Raw genomic sequence first — 23,086 nt, forward strand, 5'->3', positions numbered from 1 at the left:
TGCAGTCGTGCATGTGCACTTGGTACATGTGCACAGTGTATATCACACGGGGACTGCATTTCCAGAAGTAGGCTCTAGAATTGCTGTAGGAGGTGATGCCACATGCATGCAAGAGCAGCTGTACTAACTCTGTCCTTTGAGCAGCCCATCCCAGAAGAAAGATCACAGAAAACAGACATGGCTGATGCAGCCCTATCCCAGATAAAGTCCTGACACCCAGCAAGAAGGCCGAGGAGGGAGAAAAAAATCCGAGACCGACAGAAGTTGAGAGAAATTAGGGGCTTCTCCTTTAAGGCAAGCTTGTCACATGAGCAGCTTTAGCCAATCAGGGGTTCTCTACCATGCAGCAGAGCCCAGATTCAAAACAGCCTGATTTCTCAATCCGAATCTTAAAATATTGAGGGTTAAAAGCACTCTAAGATATCGCACAATAAAGGTAGGGTTACTCCAGATCAATCCTGCTTGTTGCAGAAGGAAAATTAAAATCGCCCAAAATTAAAATGGAAATCGCATTCTGTGTAGACGACAGGGACTGAATCGACCTGGGATTGGAATAAAATCTCTGTGCAGTTTACACCCAGGTCTCCCAAGTGGTTGTGATGTGGACTGCCAAAGTATGTTCTATCTGTCACAGGAGTGTGAGTGACGACAAAGCTATACATCTTGTTAAGACAAGGGTGATAGAAGTAGAGAGGCAACATGACCTCAGCAACATCCAGGATCCACTTTTTAGGGAAGATCTTTTAATCAGGAACACCTTGATGCAATACCTAATCAAGGTTGTAAACCTTGAGCACAGGAGATCCTTCACCTTCCTTTGTTACAATGCCCTACCCCCTGCATACTTGAGAGGGAAATTTGATGGACACCCAGTCAAGGAACAGCTCTGTATTTGCAATCAGGGTCAAGTTCAGACCCCAGAACACGCCTTATTTGATTGCAAATTATATACCATATATACTCGCATATAAGCCAACCCATATATAAGCGGAGGCACCTAATTACACCACAAAATGCTGGAAAAACTTATTGACTCACATATAAGCCGAGGGTGGTGTTTGGATAGTGGCTTTTTCTCCTTTCCTCCACCCCCCCCTGTTTTGGGCAGGATTTTTTCCCTTTTCTTCCCACCCTCCTCCTCCCTCCTCTTTTCTTCCAGTCCCTCTTGCCCTTATTCCTTCCTCTAGGAGCGTTTCCTCCTTCTGCTCTCTGCTCTCCCTCTGAGACAGAGGCTTCAGAGCTTCTGGCAGAGCTTCCTGCAACACGTGCTAGCCTCGTTAAGGCAGGGGGGGGGAGGCAGAGACTGCTCTTTTCCTCCCAGGCTTGCTGCGGCTCTGCTGTTCCTGCCTCTGCTTGTTCAGGCAAGTATACTTGTCTCCCACCGCCCACCCTCCAGTCTTGTCTAGAAGCTGGGTTTTTTAAAATACCCGCATATAAGCCGAGGCGGACCTTTTCAGCTAAAAAAAGGGCTGAAAAACTCGGCTTATATGTGAGTGTATACGGTAATCATATTTGCACAGGTGCATTAGTACCACTGCTTATAGAATGCCCTCGCAGCCTGAGAAAACATCAGCTGCAGCTGTTGTTTTCAAACAGACTTCTATCTAACAAAACAGCAAGATTTGCTTGTCTAGCTTCCAGAATGAGGAAACATTGGGCCACTAATATTTTTATAGGCCTATATATGCTTTTAAGGCTAGTAGCTTTTAGGGTGTGTTTCTAAATCTTGTATTTATTTTATATATTTTAGTTGTCTTACTGCTATTATGTCTCATTTTACTCTTGTGTTTTATTGGTCTATGACCACAAAATAAATATTGATTCACTGATAATTGATAACAAAGTTTGCTGAAAGAATGGAAAATCTTTCAGTCTGTACGTGCTTCGGTTCTGTCCGATACCAAAGTAAATAAAAACAGAGTGACGTCCTTTCCAGGGAGAATATATATATATTTAGGGAGCTTTCCCAATCTGTCTGCATAACCCTTGGTTACATATTTTATACTATTATATGCTACCTGGGTGTCACTCTGTCATACAATAATTCAATGTGCACAGGGTGTCGGCTGAAACCACCCAAGGGGTCTTCAGTCAGCTACACATGGGGGCCAATCAGCTCAAAGTCAGCCCCATCCCCCCCCCATCTTGCCATCCACCTGGCCTCAATGAAACCAATAGGCGGGAGCATCAGGGTAGGAAAACCTTCCTAAAAGGTTGCGTCATTTACCAGCGGAACTGCAGGAGCTGATGGCCATTGGCAGAGATCGCTTTTAAAAGGTGATCTTTTCACTGAGTATTTGTGCTGATCTGTAGAAGTCCAGTAAAGCCAGATTTTCAGGAGCTTTGGCTTTTGAAAAGTCTTGTTGGCGGCTAAGTGCTACTAGAATCTAGCTTTAAAAAGTGATTGGGCATATCCATGAGGAGAGCGCAGTTATTTCATTTAAGGATGCGTCACCCTTATATCCTGCTTTTCTTCTGATTATCGCCAGTTCCTCCATAAACAGGAGGACAGGCCACAGAGTCCATCCTTGGGACTGACCTCTGTGGTCTGGGGATGAGGTGTCCCATCCGGAGCCCGTATCCCAAGCGGGGTACGGGTCATTATTCCACTTTTCCATTCCCCAGTCACTTTCCACTCCCCTACGCACATTTTACCCTCCCTCCGAGCCTACCCTTTTCACTCCACCACAAGCAAAGGCCTCAGAATCTTAACACACAATTTGGAACTCTTTCCCTGAGTAACCATCAAAACAGAACCTCCCCCCCCCAACCTCCCGTGGCAACAGTATCTCTTGGATACAGCCCCCCCCCCCCACAGCAGGCCAGATGGGAAAAGGTGTCCGTCAGCTTCCCAAAGGATTATGCATCAACCTAAGCTTTTTTACCCAGACCAGGAAACGTATGCCCCTCGAGCGCTAGATCGACCGGACAGCCAGCCTAGCCGGCCCTTCCCTGCTTTCGTCCGCCCGGACAATCTCGCACCTGTAGGTAGGGCTTTCTCCTCTGTTGTTGCGTTTCCTCCTGCTCAGCATTGGCTCGTGGCGTGCAGCTGCCTCCACGCTTGCCCCACGCTGCACCTGCCCAACCCGTAGGCATGCAGGTTTCCTGACCCCATCCCGCAGTGCAGGAGAAGGATCCTGCAAGGACCCTGATCACGTTTCAAAAATACAGGGGAAGCAGTTTAGATTGCAAGGAGGTTTGCCTTGGCGTTACACAGCTACACCCCTCCTGTGCTCGTTCTGTCAAGAGGTTTTTGTGCTTTAACGACTTTGGCTACAGCACAGAATTTGAACTCTACACGCCCCGGGTGCTGTGAAAGCTTCCCATTGTCACTGTAATTCTGTCTAGCGGCCGAGAACACACAATGGCGATGACAAAATAGATGTCTAACAGTTTTGAGAAGCTGGGAGGTGCAGGCAGTGTGAAGGCATGTAACCTCTTGCAAAGCTCGTTTCGCTAACACACAGAGGTCCATGTACTACAAACACACTGATTCGGGAAAGAGAGGATGAAAAGATAACTCTGCCTCTTCCCATATGTCCCTCCCAAAACTTACGATCTAGGGAGCAAACTCTGATCAAGATCCACAGCCCCAAACAGTTGAAACTGGCCTTAGTCAGAGCCTTTTCAGGCCTGGCCCCAGCCTGGGGGAACGCTCTCCCAGGGGAAACCAGGACCTTGCAGGACCTTGAACAGTTCCACAGGCCCTGCAAGATGGAGCTGTTCCATCAAGCTACAGGACATCAGCCCCATCTCAACCCATATCAGCCCTCCTATCATTAAGAAGGAGCCGTTCTGGAATTTATTAAGGGATCTATTGTGGAATTTAAGGTTATAATTGTTGCATTATTTTACTGTTTAAAAAAATGTTGTTACCCACCCTGAGGGAAGGGTGGTTTACAAATAAAATTTCCTTATTTCTTCTTATTATTATCAAAGAAGAAAATGCCCCTCAGGTTTAAAAAGAGGGCGAGGCAGACCAGTAGAAATCATGACATCACCATTTCGCCTTGCAAGCGATCTCTTGCAAAGCTCACCACAAGCACAAAGGCACGACCAACCACGCCCTTCAGATTTGAGAACCAGGACGAGCGTAGGACATCCCAGAATCATTTGTTCTAGCTGCTGAGTTCTTGTGAAAGTTCTGTTAATATATATATAAGGGGCAGAGACCCAGCAGAAAGGAAAAACAAAACCTCAGCAGGAAAGCATAAAGTTGCATGCAGAACTCTGTTTTTCCTAAGGGCATCAATGCATCGTCAGGTACATGGAAATGGGGATCCTGGTAAGAAAAGTACCCGTATTTGCCGGCATATAAGACGACTGGACGTTTAAGACGACCCCCCAACATTTCCACTCAAAATATAGAGTTTGTAACATTACATTACAGTACTATGGGCCACTATGGGCAGCCATGTCTATCCCAACTGAAGTGCACCCGGTGTATAGGACGACCCCCCCACTTGGAGGCACGTTTTTCAGGGGGGGAAAGTAGTCTTATACACCAGCAAATACTGTAATAGGCAATATGGGGGGGGGGGGGGTTATAAATAACAGTGGAGAGAATGTGGATTTTCTTGTGTTCCTGTTTTAGGGACACCCAATTTGTACTATCCCCCCAATCAAGAGAAGGACCTTTTCCCAGCACCTCCGGCAGGTAACGCTTATGCGGTGCGTAAATATCAGCGACTGAGGGTGGCATTTGTGGGGGGAGGGAGGGAAGGGAGGAAGGGCAGCAAGCGACTGGGGACAGAACCTGGGTCCGTCTTTCTACAAAGCTGCACCTAAGTTCTAGGGCAGGGATTCCCTACCAGAGTTCTGGGGATCCTTGGGTTTTTGTGCTGCTTTTACTAGAAGTCCAGATGGATGTCATTGGAGCCCCCTTCCCCTGTGGCTCTACAGGCCTAGCCTCTTTTTCCACAATCAAATAATAAATACTTGATCACAGAATCCTAGAGTTGGAAGGGACCTCCTGGGTCATCTAGTCCAGGAGTAGTCAACCAGTGGTCCTCCAGATGTCCATGGACTACAATTCCCATGATCCCCTGCCAGCAAATGCTGGCAGGGGCTCATGGGAATTGTAGTCCATGGACATCTGGAGGACCACAGGTTGACTACCCCTGATTTAGTCCAACCCTCTGCACTATGCAGGAAATTCACAACTACCTGCCCACCCACAGTGACCCCAATTCCACGCCCAGATGATTTGCCCCCTGATCACAAAGTGGGTGTGGAGGTAAGATATGAGAGCCAGCCAATCCGTTGATCATTTACCACTTGCAGAGAAAAGTCACTAGGCCTGAAGGACACCGGGGGAAGGGGGCTCTGGTGATGTCTAGTGATGTCATTGGCCATCAGAACTTCTCGGAAAGGCTCTGAGGCCCCTAGGGAGCTGTTGTGTCACCCAGGGTTCCCCAGAACCGGGTTGGGAATCCCTGGGCTGGCATATTTCCCTGCATGTTGAAACCACATTTTTATGCTGGACATTGAGCGAAGTCATATCAAACTGGCCACTAGAGGGAGCAAGATATGTGACAGTCATAGGGTGTTTGCACCCTGCAAGGACAGGAAAACACACACCCCCCACGGGTGCGATTTTCCTTCATTCATTGCCCCCCACATTCCCCCCCCCCCAGTAGCTGACCTATTTGCATAGTTTTAGGCTGACACTGAGGTGTAAATGACCAGTTCCAAACTCCAGAGGACTGTCAATTACCAAATGTAAGGAACATATCCCTGTCGTTTGTTAATATATAATTGATAGATTTCTGTAGTTCAAGGCTACTGGGATATGTCAATGGTTGACCAGTCCGTGCACTGGATTTTCAAATTAGCAGGGAATTGTAGCCCATGGCCATCTGGAGACCCACAGTTTGGCCAGCCCTTGCCTATGGCATCAGAAGAAGGTAGGGTTGCCAGCCTCCAGGTGGCAGCTGGAGATCCCTCACTGTTACAATCGATCTCTAAATCAGTCACACTGGAGAAAATAGCTGCCTTGGAGGGTTAGAGCATTATTTTATTTATTTAATTGACTTTTTAGGCTGCCCCTCTCTGCAGAGAGGCTCAGGATGGCTTACAGCAGTGGTCCCCAGTCTTTTCATCACCGGGGACCGGTCAATGCTTGACAATTTTACTGAGGCTGGGGGGGGGGGATTGTCTTTTGCCGAGGGACGTCGTTGCCGCTGCCTGAGCCCCTGCTCCACTTGCTTTCCCGACGGCCCCTGACTTCCCACCACCCGCTGGGGGGTGCTGCCAGCAACAGCTGCGCAGTGCCACGCTAAGGGGGAGCCCCATCCATGGCGGACACTGGAGAGCACCAACGGTGAGCCGGCGGCAGAGTGGCAGGGCAGCCCCAGAGGCAGCAGCCAGGGAGGAAGACAAGGAGGAGCCGCAGCCCGGTACCGACTGATCTACGGACCGGGATCGGTCTCCAGACTGGGGGTTGGGGACCACTAGCTTACAGCATATTAAAAGTCTGGTTAAAACTCCACAAAACAGTAAAGGCAACAAATACCCCCTAGTGCTCCTATTATCCTGCTGCTCAGCCATTTGTTCAGTGGGGGGGATGACTTGGAGATTGGAGGCCTATATGGTTTTCTTCCCTTGTTCTGGCCTCACCCACAGACCTGGTGGAAGAGCTCCATTTTGCAGGCCTTGCAACACTTAATATCAGCGGCTCACACAGAGAAGTGGCAGGCCGCCTTGTTGAAGCTTGAATATTTTGATTCACCGGCATTTTTTGCTGTCTGCCTTCTTGTCTTGTGCATCAGGCTTCCTGTCTGGGGAGAGGGGCATGTTGGGGATTATTGTTTATCAAATTGCTGTCCCCCAAGGGGGCTTGGTAAACCTCTGGACTGGGCTGCATCTGGCTTTAGGATGCTTTGGGCTGATCCTGCGTTGAGTAGGGGGTTGGATTAGATGGTCTGTATGGCCCCTTCCAAATCTATGATTCTACGATTCTATCTCCGCAAGGGTGCCTTCTGCCTGGAGTCCCATCTGTGATTCCCGTTCTTCTCTCTCTCTCCTTAGGCTTCCACATGGCTCCGTGTGGGTGTTTCTTTGACCCCAGGATATACCGCATCGAGTGGGCAATGGCCAATTTTGTCCAGCCCTCGGTTTACAAACTCTCAGGTGGTCCAAGCCCCCAAAGCACGTACCTTTTGGACAGCCAGAAATACCTCAAGGGCCCCATTCAACCGGTCCCGTATCCGCCCTACCAACCCGTTGCAAACAACCCCCAGTTTGTGTTGCCTTTCTTCAAACCGGAGGGGCCTCCTGCCAACTTGATGGAGCAGGTCAGCTTCATAAACAGCCCTCTCCGTGGCTCTCCGCTTGTGGAGGCCCCCCACTCGCACAGCGAAGGTGATGCACAAAGCAAAGACCACCCGCTCCAAGCCACGGTCTCCGGGCCGTCCCTCAAGGAGCAGCCCGCTCAGAGAGAGACCTGCGGCCCTCTGAATGTGCCCCCAGTAGATTCTTCGAGCCATGGTGCATCGATCCCTCATGACCTGCCCTTCCAAGATGCCATGCAGGGAGAAGAATCCAGAGAAAATGACGCAACCCCATATTATATAGAGGACCCTCCCCTCCTGGAGGCCAGTCCAGGATCCCAGGGCTCCGTCAGTGTGCCCCCCAATGAGATAATAGCAGAACTGGAGCCTTGTGTGGTCTTGGAGGACATCATCTCCAAGGAAAACAACTTGTTGGGAGAGCAGGAGTCTTTCGACCTGACGGAGAAAGTCTTGTTGGAAGATGCCGTGAAACTCTTTGACTGCCCTCTGGTTAATTCCAGTGCTGAGGACAATGTCGAGGACGGGATCCTTGGCGGGAAACTAAGAGACAGTTACGGCAATGGCCGTTTCCCCTGTGAAGATTCACCCAGCGGCATCCGGTCTCTTAACCTGCCGGACGAGCTGCTCTCGTTCGATTACAACGTCCCGGAAATCCTCGGCACGGTGATGAGCTTGGATTACCTCTACGACGTGAATACTTTCAGGGAGGACCTACCGGGGGAAAGCAAGCTGTCCTTGCAGACTCACCTGAGACACGAAGCCGGAGAGAAAAGGAAGGACGGTCCCGGGACAGCCAGGAAGAGCAGATCTGTGGCGAACAAACTGCAGTTGGCTTTGGGGCCAGCGAAATGACGGAAAAACCCTCAAAACGGGGGGTCTCAGGTGGACCCTAGCAAACCAGACTTGGGCTTTGTTACATGATCAAGAATGGGGACTGGTTATTCCTAGTGTTCCCACCATTTGGAATATTAAAAACACTTGAGATTTCTAGAAATCTAAAAAGTGTGCCCATATCTCAGCCAGTGCTCCTTGTCAGTACAAACCAGTTCAGAAACCGGTTTAACTTGCACAGTTTCTTCCCAAACAGCCTGATTTTCATGACAGATTTCACTGCCTGGGCCCCACCATTTTGTCTCCTCTATCTGGTGCATGTCCTTTTGGAAGATACTAGAACTATACAGCTGTCCAGCAATTGATTCTCAATTCAATAGTAGCCCCTGCCAAATTGGGGGGGGGGGGGGATGAAAGTATTCAGCTACAGTTAGAATTCAGATTCCAGGTTAGACATAAATGTTCTCTGGGTTACCTTGGCCAGTAATTAACCACCTGAGTCTTACCTGCCTTACAGGGAGGGCTGGCCCAGGGGTTTTGGTATTCTCGACCACTTAAGACCAGAAAAAAGAGGAATAAGTACTTAACCCCCTCCCAATAGATTCAAATGGGTAGCCATGTTGATCTGAAGTAGCACAATAAAATCAGAGTCCAGTAGCACCTTTAAGACCAACAAAGATTGATTCAAGGCGTGAGCTTTTGAGTGCTTGCACAGTTTCGAGTGCTTGCACTCAAAAGCTCACGCCTTAAATAAATCTTTGTTGGTCTTAAAGGTGCTACTGGACTCTGATTTTGTTGTCCCCCCCCAAAAAAGCGAGTGAAGGGAACAAAAAGAGGAAGAAGAGTTGGTTTTTATACCCTGCTTTTCACTGCCTGAACGATTCTCAAAGCGGCTTACAATCACCTTTCCTTCCTCTCCCCTGTGAGGTAGGTGGGACTGAAAGAGCTCTGACAGGACGGTTCGGTCCAAACAGCACTATCAGGGCCGTGACGAGCCCAAGGTCACCCCGCTGGCTGCATGTGGAGGAGCGGGGAATTCAACCCGGCTTGCCAGATTAGAAGCCGCCATTCTTCACCATGACACGCCCCCAGGTGCCTTTGCTGAGATCCTTCTGTTTGGTAGTCACATCCCGCTCAGAGGGCCATTACGAAATCAGACTCAAAGGACACAACCAACCCCTCGCTTCCTGAAGAAAAGATCTGATTAAAATAAATTAAAACACAATAAAGGTTTTAAAAAAATGGAATGACGTAATTAGGGAGTGCAAGTCTCCTGGCTCAGACATTACAGCCACTGGGTCTACCTCCCCCAGCGTGTTGTTGTGGTTAAGAGCAGCAGACTCTAATCTGGAGAGCTGGGTTTCATTCCCTGCTCTTCCACATACAGCCAGCTGGGTGACCTTGGGCCAGTCACAGTTCTCCTAAGGCTGTCCTCACAGAGCTGTTCTCTCCAAGCTCTCTCAGCCCTGCCTACCTCTCAGGGTGTCTGTTGTGGGGAGAGGAAAGGGAAACAGCTCCTCTCTTTTGTATTGGATGAATGCAGTTTAAGAGGGCAGAGTGGAGTGGGGTTTCATTCTATCATTTCCTATTAAGTGACTTAAGTGTTCCCAAATGTCCAGCTCCCAACGCATGTGAAGGTTCATGCCCTGGCTGCTCTGTAACATTGATTAAATGCAAGAGTAGACAATTTAGCATTCTTTATTTTTTCCATAACAGGGAACTGCCAGCAGAGGGTACTGTTGCCATACAAAATAACAACCATTAGTAACTAATGCTACTGGAATCTGATTTTATTAGTAACTCTTGGCCAACTAACCAGGGTGTAAACTGCACGGAGCTTTTATTCCAACCCCAGATCGATTCAGTCCCTGCCCTCTACACAGAATGCGATTTCCGTTTGGATTTGGGGCGATTTAAAATTTCCTTCTGCAGCAAGGAGGATTGATCCGGAGTGACCCTACCTTTATTGTGCAATATCTTAGAGTGCTTTTAATACTCAATATTTAAAGGCTGTTTTGAATCTGGGCTCTCCTCCATGGTAGAGGACCCGTGATTGGCCACAGGTGGTCGTGTGACAAACTTGCCTTATAGGAGAAGCCCCTGATTTCTCTCAACTTCTGTCGGTCCTGGATTTTTTCTCCCTTCTCTGCCTTTTTCGATCCTCAAGAGGCTCCCCGCTTGGCTCCTTTCCCCCCCTTCAAGAAAAGAAAGAAATAGGCTTGTCTCCCCCCCCCACCTTCTGAGCCTCCCTAACCACGTGCAGAAGACTTTCCTGTTTCAATGGGGAGGGGGGGGAGAGGAAGATCCGAGTTCAAAGTGATCTGAATTCAACAGGACTGAAAATGGAATAAACAAAGTAAGTGCAGACTCTGCCCAGGTTAGGGGAGTTGAACAGGAAATTCCTCCTCTGAATGCCCCCTCCTGAATTAGCTGTCTTAACTCCCTTTTTTGGGGAGAAACTAGAGGCTATAACAATTTAAATAAGTGTATCTCTGAGTAGTGAAGTTCAGCCCTGGGCAGCACAGCCCAGCCTGGTCACGTTCCATCTCGGGAGCTAAAGGGGGTCAAGCTATGGGGGGGTACTTGGATGGGAAACCATTGAGAAAGTCCCGGGTTGCCGTAGCAAACCATCTCTTAATGTCTCTCCTTGAAAGCCCTATGGCAGAAGTGGCGAAGCTGTGGCTCTCCAGATGTCCATGGACTACAAGTACCATGAGCCCCTGCCAGCTGCCACGGTAGTCCATGAACGTCTGGAGAACTACAGTTTGGCCACCCCTGCTATGGAGTCACCATGTCAAGTGTGCTTTAAGGGGGGAGTAGAGTTCACGGGCAGCAGAACACGGGAACTGATTCCATAGTACTGGCTGTATACCAGATTCCCCCCATATCCTGCCTTAATGGACTCATCCACAAGTTTTCCCCGGCATTATTGTGAAAGCCGGGAATTGGACGCTTCCATTGACCCGGGGGTGGTGTTCTTGAGTGGCTACTTCACCTGGGAAAGGGGGTGCAGCCTGCAAAACTCCTGTTTTGCACCATGTCCTTCCCCCCCCCTCCAGTCCTCCTTGGGTGTGGCAGAGAGGTGTGGTCCTTTGACATCACTTCCTGGGCCAGTCAAAGCCCCAAAAATATCCCAAAGGCTCCTTCATGATCAAAAGGTTGAAAGAGGTTGCTCTAGGCCAGGGGTAGTCAAACTGCGGCCCTCCAGATGTCCATGCACTACAATTCCCAGGAGCCCCCTTCCAGCGAATGCTGGCAGGGGGCTCCTGGGATTTGTAGTCCATGGACATCTGGAGGGCCGCAGTTTGACTATCCCTGCTCTAGGCCTTTCATGCCTGGGAAGACCAAAAGCTGTCTGGGATTTTTCCAACCGGAAGCTGTCAACCCTAACCGCTGGGTATAGAGGATCGGCAGTTATGGGGTCTTTGTCCCACATTGCCTTACAGCAGTGGCCCACACCCTTTTCTAGGCTGTGGACCGGCGGCGGGGAGGGCAATCTCCTGGCCGCACATGCGCGCATGTGCAGTCGGGTTGTGCATGCATGTTTGCACCATGCACAGCACAAATGTGTCATGCATTGCGCGCGCACACGCACGCGGCCCAGTTGTGCATTCGCGGGAGTGCCATGCATGCCCCGTTTGCAGCCGCGCATTGTGCAAACTCGCACGTGCGACCCAGTAGTGCATGCACGCATGCGTGGGAGTGCCGCAAATGCGTGTTTGCGGCCGCGCATGGCGCAAATGCACATGCGCGGCCTGGCACAGCCCTGTGGAGGCAGGGAGCCATGGCCCAGTGCCAGGGCCTTTGCGGGCTGCAGCCCGGTGGTTGGGGACCACCACCTTACAGCACCCTACTGTCTTCCTTGTTTTAGCCTAATTAGTCTGAAAAGACTTCCTTTACATCAGGCCTGGAGAGCTGCCTATTGGGGGTGGCCTTTGCCTTCACCAGCCGCATCCCCCCATAAACTGCTTCCCTATGGGGAAGGGCCAGCGTGGTCAGTGGGGGTGAAGAGTGCCCTCAAGCTGCAGCTGATTCCTGGCACTCCCATGGGGGTTTTGAAGGCCAGAGATGTTTGGTGGCGGTTTGCCATTGCCTGCATGGCCCTGGGATAAGTTATTATTCAGTTATTGTAGGGGAAGGTGTCACATAGCCAGGGGACCCTCTGATTGTAAAATTGTTTGGCAGCCAGGCAAGAGACCTCAGAGGGCGGCTTCCACCTCTTGACTCTGGTTTTCCTTGGAGGTCTCCCATCCAAATATCAATCAAGGGCTGCCTCTGCTTAGCTTCTGAGATCTGATGAGATTTGGCTGGTCTGGGCTACCCAGGTTGGGAATTGCCTACAAAATGGGAGACACTGGACCAGCTGGGGTGGTATCCTTGGGGACAGTTTGCAGCAGGGCCGGTCAAAGATCTTTGGCCCACCTGCAATGTCCTCCGACTGGCATGACTCTGAATCCTTTGGCACCCGGGTTAACCTGCGTGGGGATGAGTGTGCGTGTGTGAAATTTTAACCCATTCCATCGCTGACAAGATGAACTGGCTTGGGAAGCCAGCGGAGTGCATCTGGATTCAACCTGCCAAATTGCTGAGGCTTCAGATCTGGGGGGGAGGAGCCTGGTTGATCAGGGGTGGGGCTTAAGGAAATAAGAGCAGGGCCAAGCAGCACTTGAGTGGTGGGGCAGAGGCATGAGGGGCTGCAAGCTGGTGAGGGGACAGAGCTCTGTTGCTCAGGGGAGGAGCTTCTCCAGCCCTAAGTCTTCCAGTATGGACAGCATTGAAGAGCATCAGACTAGGACCTGGGAGACCTGAGTTCGAATCCCCACTCTGCCATGGCATTCTTCTGGGTGATCTAGGGCTGGTCACACATTCTCAGTCAAACCTACCTCGTTGGTTATTGGGCTATGGTTGCCAATCCCAGGTTAGGAAATTCCTGGAGATTCAGGGGGTGGAGGCTGGCAAGGTCAACGTTTGGGGAGGGACCTCGGTGGGCTATAGTGCCAGGAGGTGGAACTGAAACCCACATGGCATGGTCCAAAAGCCAAGCCGGGACAAACCTCCACCCTGTTTTTCTTGCTTCTCTGACGAAGCCAGCCAAGGGGGACAAAATCCACTAATTTCAGGGAGGACTTCCTGAGATGGATCTAGCTCATCTTTGGCTCCGCCTGGGATTGGGAAGTCATGTGCCAAGAAGAGGAGGAGGAGGAGGGCAGGATGCTGTTTCTGTTGGCTGCAGAGGAGAGGACACACAGTCATGGGTTTAAACTTCAAGTACAACGATATAGGCTAGATATCAGGAAAAAGATTTTCACAGTCAGAGTAGTTCAGCAGTGGAATAGGCTGCCTAAGGAGGTGGTGAGCTCCCCCTCACTGGCAGTCTTCAAGCAAAGGTTGGATACACACTTTTCTTGGATGCTTTAGGATGCTTTGGGCTGATCCTGCGTTGAGCAGGGGGTTGGACTAGATGGCCCGTATGGCCCCTTCCAACTCTATGATTCTATGAGTAGGATGGAGTGTGGAGAGCAACCTTTTCAAGGATTCTTCTTCTAAAAACTCAGTTCTGTTGTGACCCATCAGAGGGAAAAGGGGAGTAAGATACAGGCTGAAAAAGCTGCTGCACATTCCTAGTTTTTCTCTGCGGGATTCTCTGCTGGGCTGACTGTATTCAAAGAGTCTTGCTGATGACTGAGGGAGCCCAGCAAGAGGGGGAAGGAGGCCAGTAATTTAGATGAATGGGAGAACACTATCGTGTGTGTCCCCTCCCCCCTCGTGCAGTTCTCTGCCCCACCTCTTCCCCCCCCCCCCGCCCCAGCCTCCACAACATCATGGATAGTTCAAGCTCTCAGTGCAGAAATTGAACATGAAACAGGGTGCAAAAGAAGGAACATTGTTTTATTACTCCGTTCCCAAAAAAACCCACCTAAAAAAGGGTTTCTCCAAGGGACTCTGTGATATACACAATACTAGAACGTTACTGAGGGTATACAAGGATGGTTAAAATCACACGAGTATTAGATTAAAAGTTAGAAACCCCGTCTTAAGGATACGTAGAACTGCTTCAATTTATTGTAGCCGGTAAGGTTGCATGTAAGAGATCTTGCAAAAAAACACACAACCCCCCCCCCCCAAAAAACAAAAAAACAAAAACAAAACAGCCCAGAATTTTAAAAAATATTATAAGGGGTTCTCTTCCTTGCTATCTTAAGGCTACAATAAGCTCTACCAAAATCAGAGTCCAGTAGCACCTTTAAGACCAACAAAGATTTATTCAAGGTGTGAGCTTTTGAGTGCATGCACAGAGTGATTTTGTTGTGCTACTTCAGACCAACACGGCAACCCACTTGAAAATAAGCTCTATTAGTTCTGCATATTTTAAGATGGGGTTTTAAACTTATAATACTTGTGTGATTTCACAATTGATAAACTCGGTAATGTTATGGTTGTATTGCACAATGCTGTTGTTGTTGTTAGGTGCAAAGTTGTGTCCGACCCATTGTGACCCCATGGACAATGATCCTCCAGGCCTTCCTGTCCTCTACCGTTCCCCGGAGTCCATTTAAGTTTGCATCAACTGCTTCAGGGACTCCATCCAGCCACCTCATTCTCTGTCGTCCCCTTCTTCTTTTGCCCTCAATCGCTCCCAGCACTAGGCTCTTCTCCAGGGAGTCCTTCCTTCTCATGGCCAAAGTATTGCACAAAGAGTCCCCCAAAGAGTCCCAAAAGAAGCCTTTTTAAGGCACAATGCATTGGGAATATTTTTGGGCGTTGTTTAAAAACAGAATGATAAAATAAGATTATCGATTTTACACCACTGGTGTTGGCTTTCCACCCTTAATGACTGATGCGGCGCTTAATTTTCTTATTACCAGCAGAAATGGAGCAGCATTACTAATAATCAAGAGTCTGCCTGTCGTGGCTCTGTGTGATTCAGTGCTCGGGCATAACCCTCCTCCCAAGCAGCCTCTGCCAACAGGGAGGAGAAGTCGGCTACACTGCAACCTCAAGCCTGACCAGACAACTCAATTGCCCTTGCTGTTGCCTGTTGCATCTCTGTATGTCGCTCCTTTTGCATCCTATTCAATGTAGGGCCACGCATCGGGGGCTCTCTTCTGTAGGTGGCTGATTCTTTCGACATGAAGCAGGTGTCTGGATGTGCAGTTTCCCACAAGGCGGAGCATTGGGGGCCTCACGGGGCCCTTTCATTGAAGCCCCAGGACTAGAGATGGGTGATTTGGTTTGGAGAAGCCGAAAAGTACACGAATCGGTTTGGGCCGAATGTCTGGTTTCAGCCACCTTCGTGATTAGATGTGGAATAAAGGCTCTCAGTGTGGAGATCGGATGTGAACTGCTACCATTTATCCGCTTCCTGGCACTTATTCCAACTTTAATGTTAGAGAAATTAGACAATCCGGAAATTAGACAAATTCCGGCAAGACAGCCCTTGCGTGCGTCCCGGCTTCTTCTCTTGAATTACTGCCGTCCTCGGTGTCCAGAGCTTGTCCCACTGGCAGGTGTCACCGCAGCCTAACTAGGACACAGGGGGTGGGTCCCCAGAGTCCACTCCACTGACATCAAAGGGGGGGGGGAGGGAACACCACTGAGCATGCCCACAAGGATAGGAGCACCCGGAGACCAAGTGGGCGGGGCAAAGGGGAACCCCGCCTCCAGGCTGCCTAGTTCCATGGGGCAAAGATTCCACATTACTCCTGATTCATTTATTCTTTATCCTGTGGTGTGTGAGAGGTGTAGCCAGAAAACCCGAGGACAGTCTGGAAGCCAGGCTAAGGGCGTTCAGAGGAGGTGTACCATTGCCTGGCCCTGCATCCTGCACCCAAAGGGCCCTTGGAGGAACTACCACCCACATCCTATCCAACTCCTAGCGAGTGTCAGCCCTGCTCAGTTTCTGATCTCTGACCCACTTAACGGAGGGGGGCTAGGCCCAAAGCTGTTCATGGGGCCAAAGCGGCATGGAGGTCTTGTGGGTGGGGAGGGGCAAAAATGGCTGCCAAGGACGATTTAACTGTTTGATGGCAGGAGCCAAGGATGATCTGGAGCCCTGGAGCACCAACCGGCAAAACCGCCCTCCCCTACAGAGGCTCCTCGGGGGAGAGTCCCAATCCTAGAGGGCTGACTGGTGTCCAACAGGTTCAGAAGGTCTCTGAAGCCCAACCTGAAAAAGGTGGGAATGGGCCAATGACAAGGCTTCTCCTACTGTTCGCTACACTCATTGGAGGGGGAGAGGAGAGAGAATTAGCAGGGCTAAAGCACAGCCCTGGCACGACAGAGGAAATTTAGAGGGATCTTAGACCATGGGAGGGAAAAAAGATGCCACCACACATCTCCCACAGTGTAAATTTATTTGGCAAGTAAGGGGGGAGGGACTAGTCACCCCATCTCTGCCCCCATGAGGCGCAATCGAGAGGAACGGGTTCTGCAAGGACTCAAGCGGGGCTGTATCACAGTGGTGCTTGGGGGGAGAAACTTAAAGGGTTTTCAGTTGCTGCCATGGCTGCCCCGCTCCCTACCCATCCCTCCCTCCCGGTTCTCGAACAGTCCCGCAATCCATCGAATCAGTTAAGGCTGAGAGAGACAGAGAGAGTGCAAGGGCGAGCGAGATGCATCGCCTGCGAGGGAGGGGCTGAAGGGGCCTCGGAGGAGTCCGGCAGGCCCTTCCTGCTCCGCTGACAACGGAGCCCAGTTCACGCCGCAGGCAGCCGTATCCGCCGAAGCCCGCCAGCCCTCGTCACCGTCACCACCTCTGCGAAGACAAGTAAACATTAAGACAAAAACTAAGAGGCACTAAAATCGTAGAGGAATCGGAAATCCAGGCACTGGAATCCCAGGAAAACTTTGGAATCGTTGCAGAGTCGGAGCAAACGGCCAGTTCCCCCCTCGTGGTTTCCCCAACTCTAGATCTCCTGCAACGAGGGGCCCGGATCACTGCGTTCACGCTTGACCAGTGGCTCGCCGGGTGTCCGGGTCTCAGCTTCCACCTCGCTGCCGAGGTCACTGATGTCATCTGCAGGTAGGGAAGAGGCAGAGGCTCAAAAGTGCCGAAAATTGACGGTCAATTATTGTAAGAATAATTTCCCTCACCTCACCCTGGGTTAGGGATGTGCACCTCACCTTGGTTCGGCTGCCTTGGCAATTAATGAAGCCCGAGGCAGTGCATAGGAGGGAGGCCAGCACCCGTGGCTGGCACACGGCCGCTGCCCTCTCCACACCACGGCACTGGCTTCCTACGCGCCGCCTTGGGCTTTGGTGATTGCTGAGGCAGGTGAGATGAGCCAAGGTGCACATACCTACTGTGGGGTAGGAGAAAAGAGAAAACACAAAGGAGGAAATACCTTTATCCAGGAGTGCCGGGGACATAGAGGCAAGGTCGCTGAACTGAAAAAAAGGAAAGAAAGAGGAAATTTGAGGATGATGTTTTGCACACGAACCTGCCTTCTGCCAAGCGCAGCTGATTGTCCTGCTCAAAAACATCTACCAGGACTAACAATGTTTCTACCAGGACTAACAAAGAAGCCCTTGCTGACTACAATTCACAAAATCTCTAAATCAACCTTTTCCAACCTTTTGACCGTGGGGGAACCCCTGAAATATTTTTCAGGCTTTGGGGAACCCCGGAAGTGGTGACATGTCCCTTTGGAGAAGTGGGTGCAGAAGGAAGATGCGGGAGCCAGCCAATCGATCGATCAGTCAATCAATCATCGACTGTTTCCACTGTGTAGAAAGAGACTAGGCCCGTGGAGCAACAGGGCAAGGGGGCTCCAGTGACGTCTGGCGATGTCAGCAGTTATCTGAACTCCTGGGAAAGGCCACGGAGCCCCTGGGGGGGGGGGGAGTTCTCGCGGAACCCCAGGGATTTCTGGAACCCGGGTTGGGACTCCCTGCTCTTCACAGTTAAGCTTGCATTTAAAAAAATATGTTAAGCGACTTTAAGTAGAATGATCATAAGCAGAAAATCTTCCGAAAATGGATTGAGCCTGAGACATGCCACGTGAGCCAGGCCCTCTGCTTTCGAGACACTATCTCGTAGCAGAAACAAATCTAGTATAGAGAAGTAGAGGAAAGTCCACCAATTTACGTATTTACGGCCACTCCTCTAGGGCTGTTGAGGCAAGAGATGAACAGAGGTGGGTTTCGTCACTTGCCTGCGTCTGCCTAGCAATTCTGGACTTCCTCAGTGGTCTCCCATCCATGTATTAATTTCCAAGATCTGATGAGGTGGGGCTCACCTGAGCCGTCCAGGTGAGAACCAAGAAGACCAAGATTCAAATCCCGTCCCCCTGAAGAGGGGAGATAACCCTTGCCAATCACTGCCTCTGTCTGATCTAACTTACAAGGTTGTTTTGAAGGCGCCTTCCCAGCCCCAGGCCACCCAATGACCTTTGAAACTGCCTCGGATCTTTTCCCCCCTCGGGGGGTCCAAAACCACTTCTCACCTCTCCCATCACCGCGATCGGTGTCTCTCCGGTGGCTTGGGCCACCCGATGCTCCACCAGGTAAAACATGTATTCATCGTACAGCAGGCGGATAAGGTGGAAGGAGCCGAAACTTGCGGCGCTGCGCAGGGTGAGGTCTCGGATCACCATGGAGCTGCAGGGGAGGAGGGAACACGAGACTTTCACAAGAGACGTGGCAGGTTCATCATGTGACCCACAGCTGCAAATAGTCCATGATGGGCCCTGGGCTTGATGGGTTGGGCAGATCCGTAGAGGAAGATTATTATTATTATTATTATTATCTTTCGATTTATTGCCCGCCACTCCCTTATGGCTCGTTGGGCCCCTTAAAGGGCTACTACTTGGCCCCTTAAAGGGCTACTACTTGAGAGCCAGCCGGGTGCAGCGGTTAAGAGCTGGGGACTCTGGAGAACTGGGTATGATACCCCACTCTTCCATATGCAGCCAGCTGGGGGACCTTGGGACAGTCACAGTTCACTTAGTTGTTCTCACAGGGCAATTCCCCCCAGAGCTCTCTCAGCCCCACCTAACTCACAGGGTGTCTTGTGGGGAGAGGGAGGGGGAAGTGTTTGTAAGCCACTTTGGGACTCCTACAAGGAGTGAAAAGCAGGGTATAGAAAACCGAGCTCTCCTCTCTTCTCACTCCCAGTTCTGTCAGGGCTCTCTCAGCCCCACCTGCCTCACGGGGTGCACGTTGTGGGGAGATGAAGAGAAAGGTGTTTGTACGACGCTTTGGTAGTGAAAAGTGGAGTATTAAAAAAAAAGCCCTTCTTCTTATACTAGCTGTGAGCTACGTGGCGCTTCCAAGTACAGGGGAGAAAGTGGAAAGTCACAAGTAGGGATGTGCTCCTCGGCTCGCCCTCCTCTCTGCGCCATGGCACTGACCTCCCACGTGCCGCCTTGAGTTTCGGTGATCGCCAAGGTGGCCGAGCCGAGGTGCACATCCCGAGTCGCAAGATTCTTGTGAGGGTGAAGCCCCAGAGACAAACATTTGCTCCCCCCGCCCGCTAGCATTGGCCAAAGCAGGAGGACACGGCAGGGGGGTTACCTGTAGAAGGACCATTTCAGCAAAAACTGCCGAGCGGCCTTCGGGAAGCTCGGCCCGCCTTCGTGCTGCTTCAGCACCTGGGTCACCACGCTGTCGAGCCAGCTGGCCCACTGGTCCAAGGAGCTCTGCTGCTGGAGGGTCGTCTTGAAATCCTGCTCTAGCTTCTGGACCAGGCCTTCCTCGCACTGGCACACCCACGAGGCTTGCTCCTGAGTGCGGCAGAGGAACAGGCAGGGATGACCCCCAAGGCACGTTTCTAAGCTCGTCCGGGACAATATTTACCCCGCACCTTTAGATGAAAGTAGGGGTGCCACCTTCTAGGTGGACCTGGAATTACAGCTCACCCCCAGGCTACAGAGGTCAGTTCCCCAGGAGAAAATGGCTGCTTTGGAGGGGGGACTCCACAGCATCTGTAGCCCCTGGCCTCCTAAGGCCCCAAACCTCCCGGAGTTTCCCAAACTGGCTCTCCAGATGTTATTACAATCAACTGTAGTCCATGGACATCTGGAGAGCCAGCGTTTGGCCACCCCGGCAGAAAGCACGGATTTTGACAGTTTTGGAGGAAAGAAACTGATTTGCGCAGAATGAAAAGACGCCCAAAGGGCTGAGTATTGAGGGGGCAAGGAAGGGCAGCCCCAGCCCCCGGACGCTACCTGCACATTCGCAAAGTCTACCCGGTTGAGGTCGCTGAGCATTTGGTTGATCTGGGAGGTGTTCTGGAGCACGGCCCGCGCCGCTTGCGCCAGGTGGTTGAGAGAGGTGTACCGCCGCAGGGTCTGTGCAAAGGCACTCACCACGCCTACCTGTGGGGGGGGGGAGAAGAAACAAAAGCGAACCTAGCCAGGTGCCGAGTGGAAGGGGCTGCACAGCTGTTGACCTTGTCGGCAGAATTTAAATATACAAAGAAGCACCAGGCTGCTTGAAAGTACTCGGAAGAGAAACAAACTTTGTCTAGAAAGAGGAGAGGAGTAAGAGAGGAGAGAAAGACCTAACTGTCTAACTGTTCTTGTTTTAGATGCAAGCCGGGAAGAAGTGGGCTCAGAGCAGCAGGAAGTCTCCAAAGAGCCAATCAGATCACAAGAGGAGATAATTTGAAAAAATCTCCTCTGATGCTCCCTGTAGGATATTTTTCACATCCTTTTGAACCATGCAAACTGCGGATCTTGCATCTTCCAACAGATCTCACTTGAGAACAGAGTCAGGCCCTCCACTGAGCCCAGTGGCCTGCCTCCGACAGAGGACCGTGCTTGTAAGAAGCAGAATTGCAAGGTCTGTGTATATGTGCCCAAACTGAATTTGTGGACTACAATGACCATGACCCCCTGCCAGTGTCATGTTGGCAGCGGATCATGGTCATTGTACTCCAGGGACATCTGGAGAGCCACAGTTTGGCCACCCCTGGTCTACTGCCTCAGAATACAGAGGCTCCGTTGACAGCCAACTATAGCCCCTGCTTTGCCTCCTTGAGTTTGTCTATTTCTCCCTTTGGATACCAGAGGAGCCCCGGTGGACGAGAGAGCCAAGGTCCACAGAGCCCGGCATCCTGTTTCCAGGGCAGCTGGTATTCACAAGCACATTGCCCCTAACTAAGGAGGCTCTCTCTGGCTGCCTTGGCAAGCCAGACCTTTTCCTCCCCTAAAAAAGAGACTGGCTGGATGGAGCCAAACCTCCTGCTGGCCCAGCATCCTGTTTCCATCTGGTTTAACCCTGTCACTAACCGGACGGCCTGGCCTAGCCCAATCTTGTCAGAACGCAGGTGCTAAGCAGGGTCATCCCTGGCTAGTATTTGGATGGGAGACCCCCAAGGAATACGAAGCTTGTGACATGGAGGCAGGTAAAGGCAAGCCACCTCTGAATGCCTCTTTCTTTGAAAGCCCTAAGAGATCACCTGCGTCCGCTGTGGCTTGACAGCAACAGAAACCATGCCAAATCACCTCTGAGCACCAATGCTCATTGTAGACCTCATGGCTGCTGGTGCACTTCCCACCTCCCTCAATAAAAATGCCTTTTAAATACCATCTCAGCCGCATCTTGTGGTCAGGAGATCCACAAATTGAACAGTTCTGCAGGGCCTGCAAAAGGGAGCTCCTCCGCCAGGCATTTGGTTGAGGGTAACCTGAACCACCACTTCCCACGGGCTTCCCCCTGAGCCTCCCTCCTGGGCACCCAACTGCAGTTCTGCCCAAACCGCTGGGCTATCAGCACGCGTTGATTTAATGCTTTCCATATTATTCTATGGTTCTGTTACGTCGCTTGCCATGGTCACTGCATCCTTGTTCTAAACTGAATTATCTGTATCGGTTCCGTTTCATGTATACCACCATGAGCCTACAGGGAGGGCGGTATATAAATAAATAAACAAACAAGTTAATCCTCACAGCTCTGAGCCATTTCTGACTCCTTCTTACAAGGCAGAGAAGCCAAACTGGTGATGGAGAATTGGCTTTTGGTTTTGACCTCTCAGCTGAATTTCTTGGATCTACAACTGATTTGCGGTTATTGGTTGTGATGGACAGGCTCCGCAGAAGGGCAATCTGCCTTCAAAGGCTGTTGACTGATGCAGATAAACAGCAAGGCAAGACTGTTATCAGGCTTACTGTTAAAATGGGGTACTTTTGTTTTTTTAAAAAATAGGAGACACATTTGTGGAAGAGAAGCTATTAGTTCCAAGAGAGAAATGGAGCCTCCACAGGTAGGGGCAATCTACTTGCGAATAACCAACTCCTGGAAAACACAGAGGAAGGCCCTGTTTTTAGGGTTACATGGAGGCAAAAGACTCCGGACACCTTTATTGGCATAGCTTTCAGGGGGGCAAGTGATTGGCTGCTTTTAGAACCTGGATGTGAAGGGCAGGGAAGCCTCCCGCAGCCCTGGACAGGATCAATTGGAAGGGGATTGTAGTTTGTCTCTTCCTCTCTCAAACCTTTAATCCAGGGGTAGTCAAACTGCGGCCCTCCAGATGTCCACGGACTACAATTCCCATGAGCCCCTGCCAGCATTCGCTGGCAGGGGCTCATGGGAATCGTAGTCCGTGGACACCTGGAGGGCCGCAGACTACCCCTGCCTTAATCCAATCATGCCTACCTCAACTGAGCAGACTATTCATGAGTGGGGGGGTGTATGGGGAGGAAAGAGTGACAATCGCTTACCTTTGTCTGAACGATCTGCTGGGGGAATTCACTCATGGCGTTGATCAGCCAGCCTTCCAAGCTCTTGGCAAAATTACGGATCGCTTGCGTCAGCGTACCTGGAGGGGAACAGGAGGGCGCTGGGGATAGTTTCAAGGCAGGACTGGCAACAGGCGTGCCCCTCCAAATTGGCTCGGTTCTTACAATCACCCACATTTGCAGTTTGGGTCAAACTTAAGATCGGAAGAGTAAGTCCGCAAGCCTATGCACCTCTACTGGGAAGTAAAGTCTTATTGCCCTCAAGGGAGTTTTACTTCTGCA

At 50.8% G+C, this 23,086-nt stretch overlaps 2 protein-coding genes across 7 annotated transcripts in view; one reads left to right on the forward strand and one right to left on the reverse strand.

Moving 5' to 3' along the window:
- Positions 1-2,809: 2,809 nt before the first annotated feature.
- On the forward strand, positions 2,810-8,270 carry PRR22 (proline rich 22). 4 transcript variants are annotated; one of them, XM_077336249.1, is made up of 3 exons: positions 2,810-2,988; positions 4,595-4,657; positions 7,030-8,270. In XM_077336249.1, exons 1-3 carry the CDS (start codon positions 2,862-2,864, stop codon positions 8,142-8,144), a joined length of 1,305 nt encoding a protein of 434 aa, XP_077192364.1. In that variant the 5' UTR covers positions 2,810-2,861; the 3' UTR covers positions 8,145-8,270. The 4 variants fall into 4 exon arrangements, with proteins under 4 accessions (XP_077192364.1, XP_077192366.1, XP_077192365.1 ...); XM_077336251.1 differs by having other exon boundaries at positions 2,858-2,984; positions 4,595-4,671; XM_077336250.1 differs by having other exon boundaries at positions 2,858-2,984.
- Positions 8,271-14,061: 5,791 nt separating this feature from the next.
- RFX2 (regulatory factor X2) overlaps positions 14,062-23,086 on the reverse strand; it is a 59,780-nt gene continuing 50,755 nt past the window's right edge. For 2 of the 3 annotated variants that reach the window (XM_077331740.1, XM_077331741.1), the window contains 6 exons: positions 22,787-22,884; positions 20,291-20,440; positions 19,638-19,846; positions 18,569-18,722; positions 17,468-17,510; positions 14,063-17,139 (listed from right to left, as the gene is read on the reverse strand). In XM_077331740.1, coding sequence (XP_077187855.1) covers positions 17,030-17,139; positions 17,468-17,510; positions 18,569-18,722; positions 19,638-19,846; positions 20,291-20,440; positions 22,787-22,884 — 764 coding nt within the window. In that variant the 3' untranslated portion in view covers positions 14,063-17,029. Of the gene's footprint in view, positions 17,140-17,467; positions 17,511-18,568; positions 18,723-19,637; positions 19,847-20,290; positions 20,441-22,786; positions 22,885-23,086 lie in introns of all 3 variants that reach the window. The other variant, XM_077331742.1, reaches the window with a different exon arrangement.

This window comes from Paroedura picta, chromosome 4 (assembly GCF_049243985.1).
Source record: "Paroedura picta isolate Pp20150507F chromosome 4, Ppicta_v3.0, whole genome shotgun sequence".
NCBI classification, from domain to species: Eukaryota; Metazoa; Chordata; class Lepidosauria; order Squamata; family Gekkonidae; genus Paroedura; species Paroedura picta.

Coding starts and splice junctions, on each gene's coding strand:
- PRR22 (XM_077336249.1), top strand. CDS start 2,862: ATGCATCAACCTAAGCTTTTTTACCCAGACCAGGAAACGTATGCCCCT. Junction 2,989..4,594: donor GGACAATCTCGCACCTGTAG/GTAGGGCTTTCT, acceptor TTCCTGTTTTAG/GGACACCCAATTTGTACTAT. Junction 4,658..7,029: donor TTTCCCAGCACCTCCGGCAG/GTAACGCTTATG, acceptor CTCTCTCCTTAG/GCTTCCACATGGCTCCGTGT.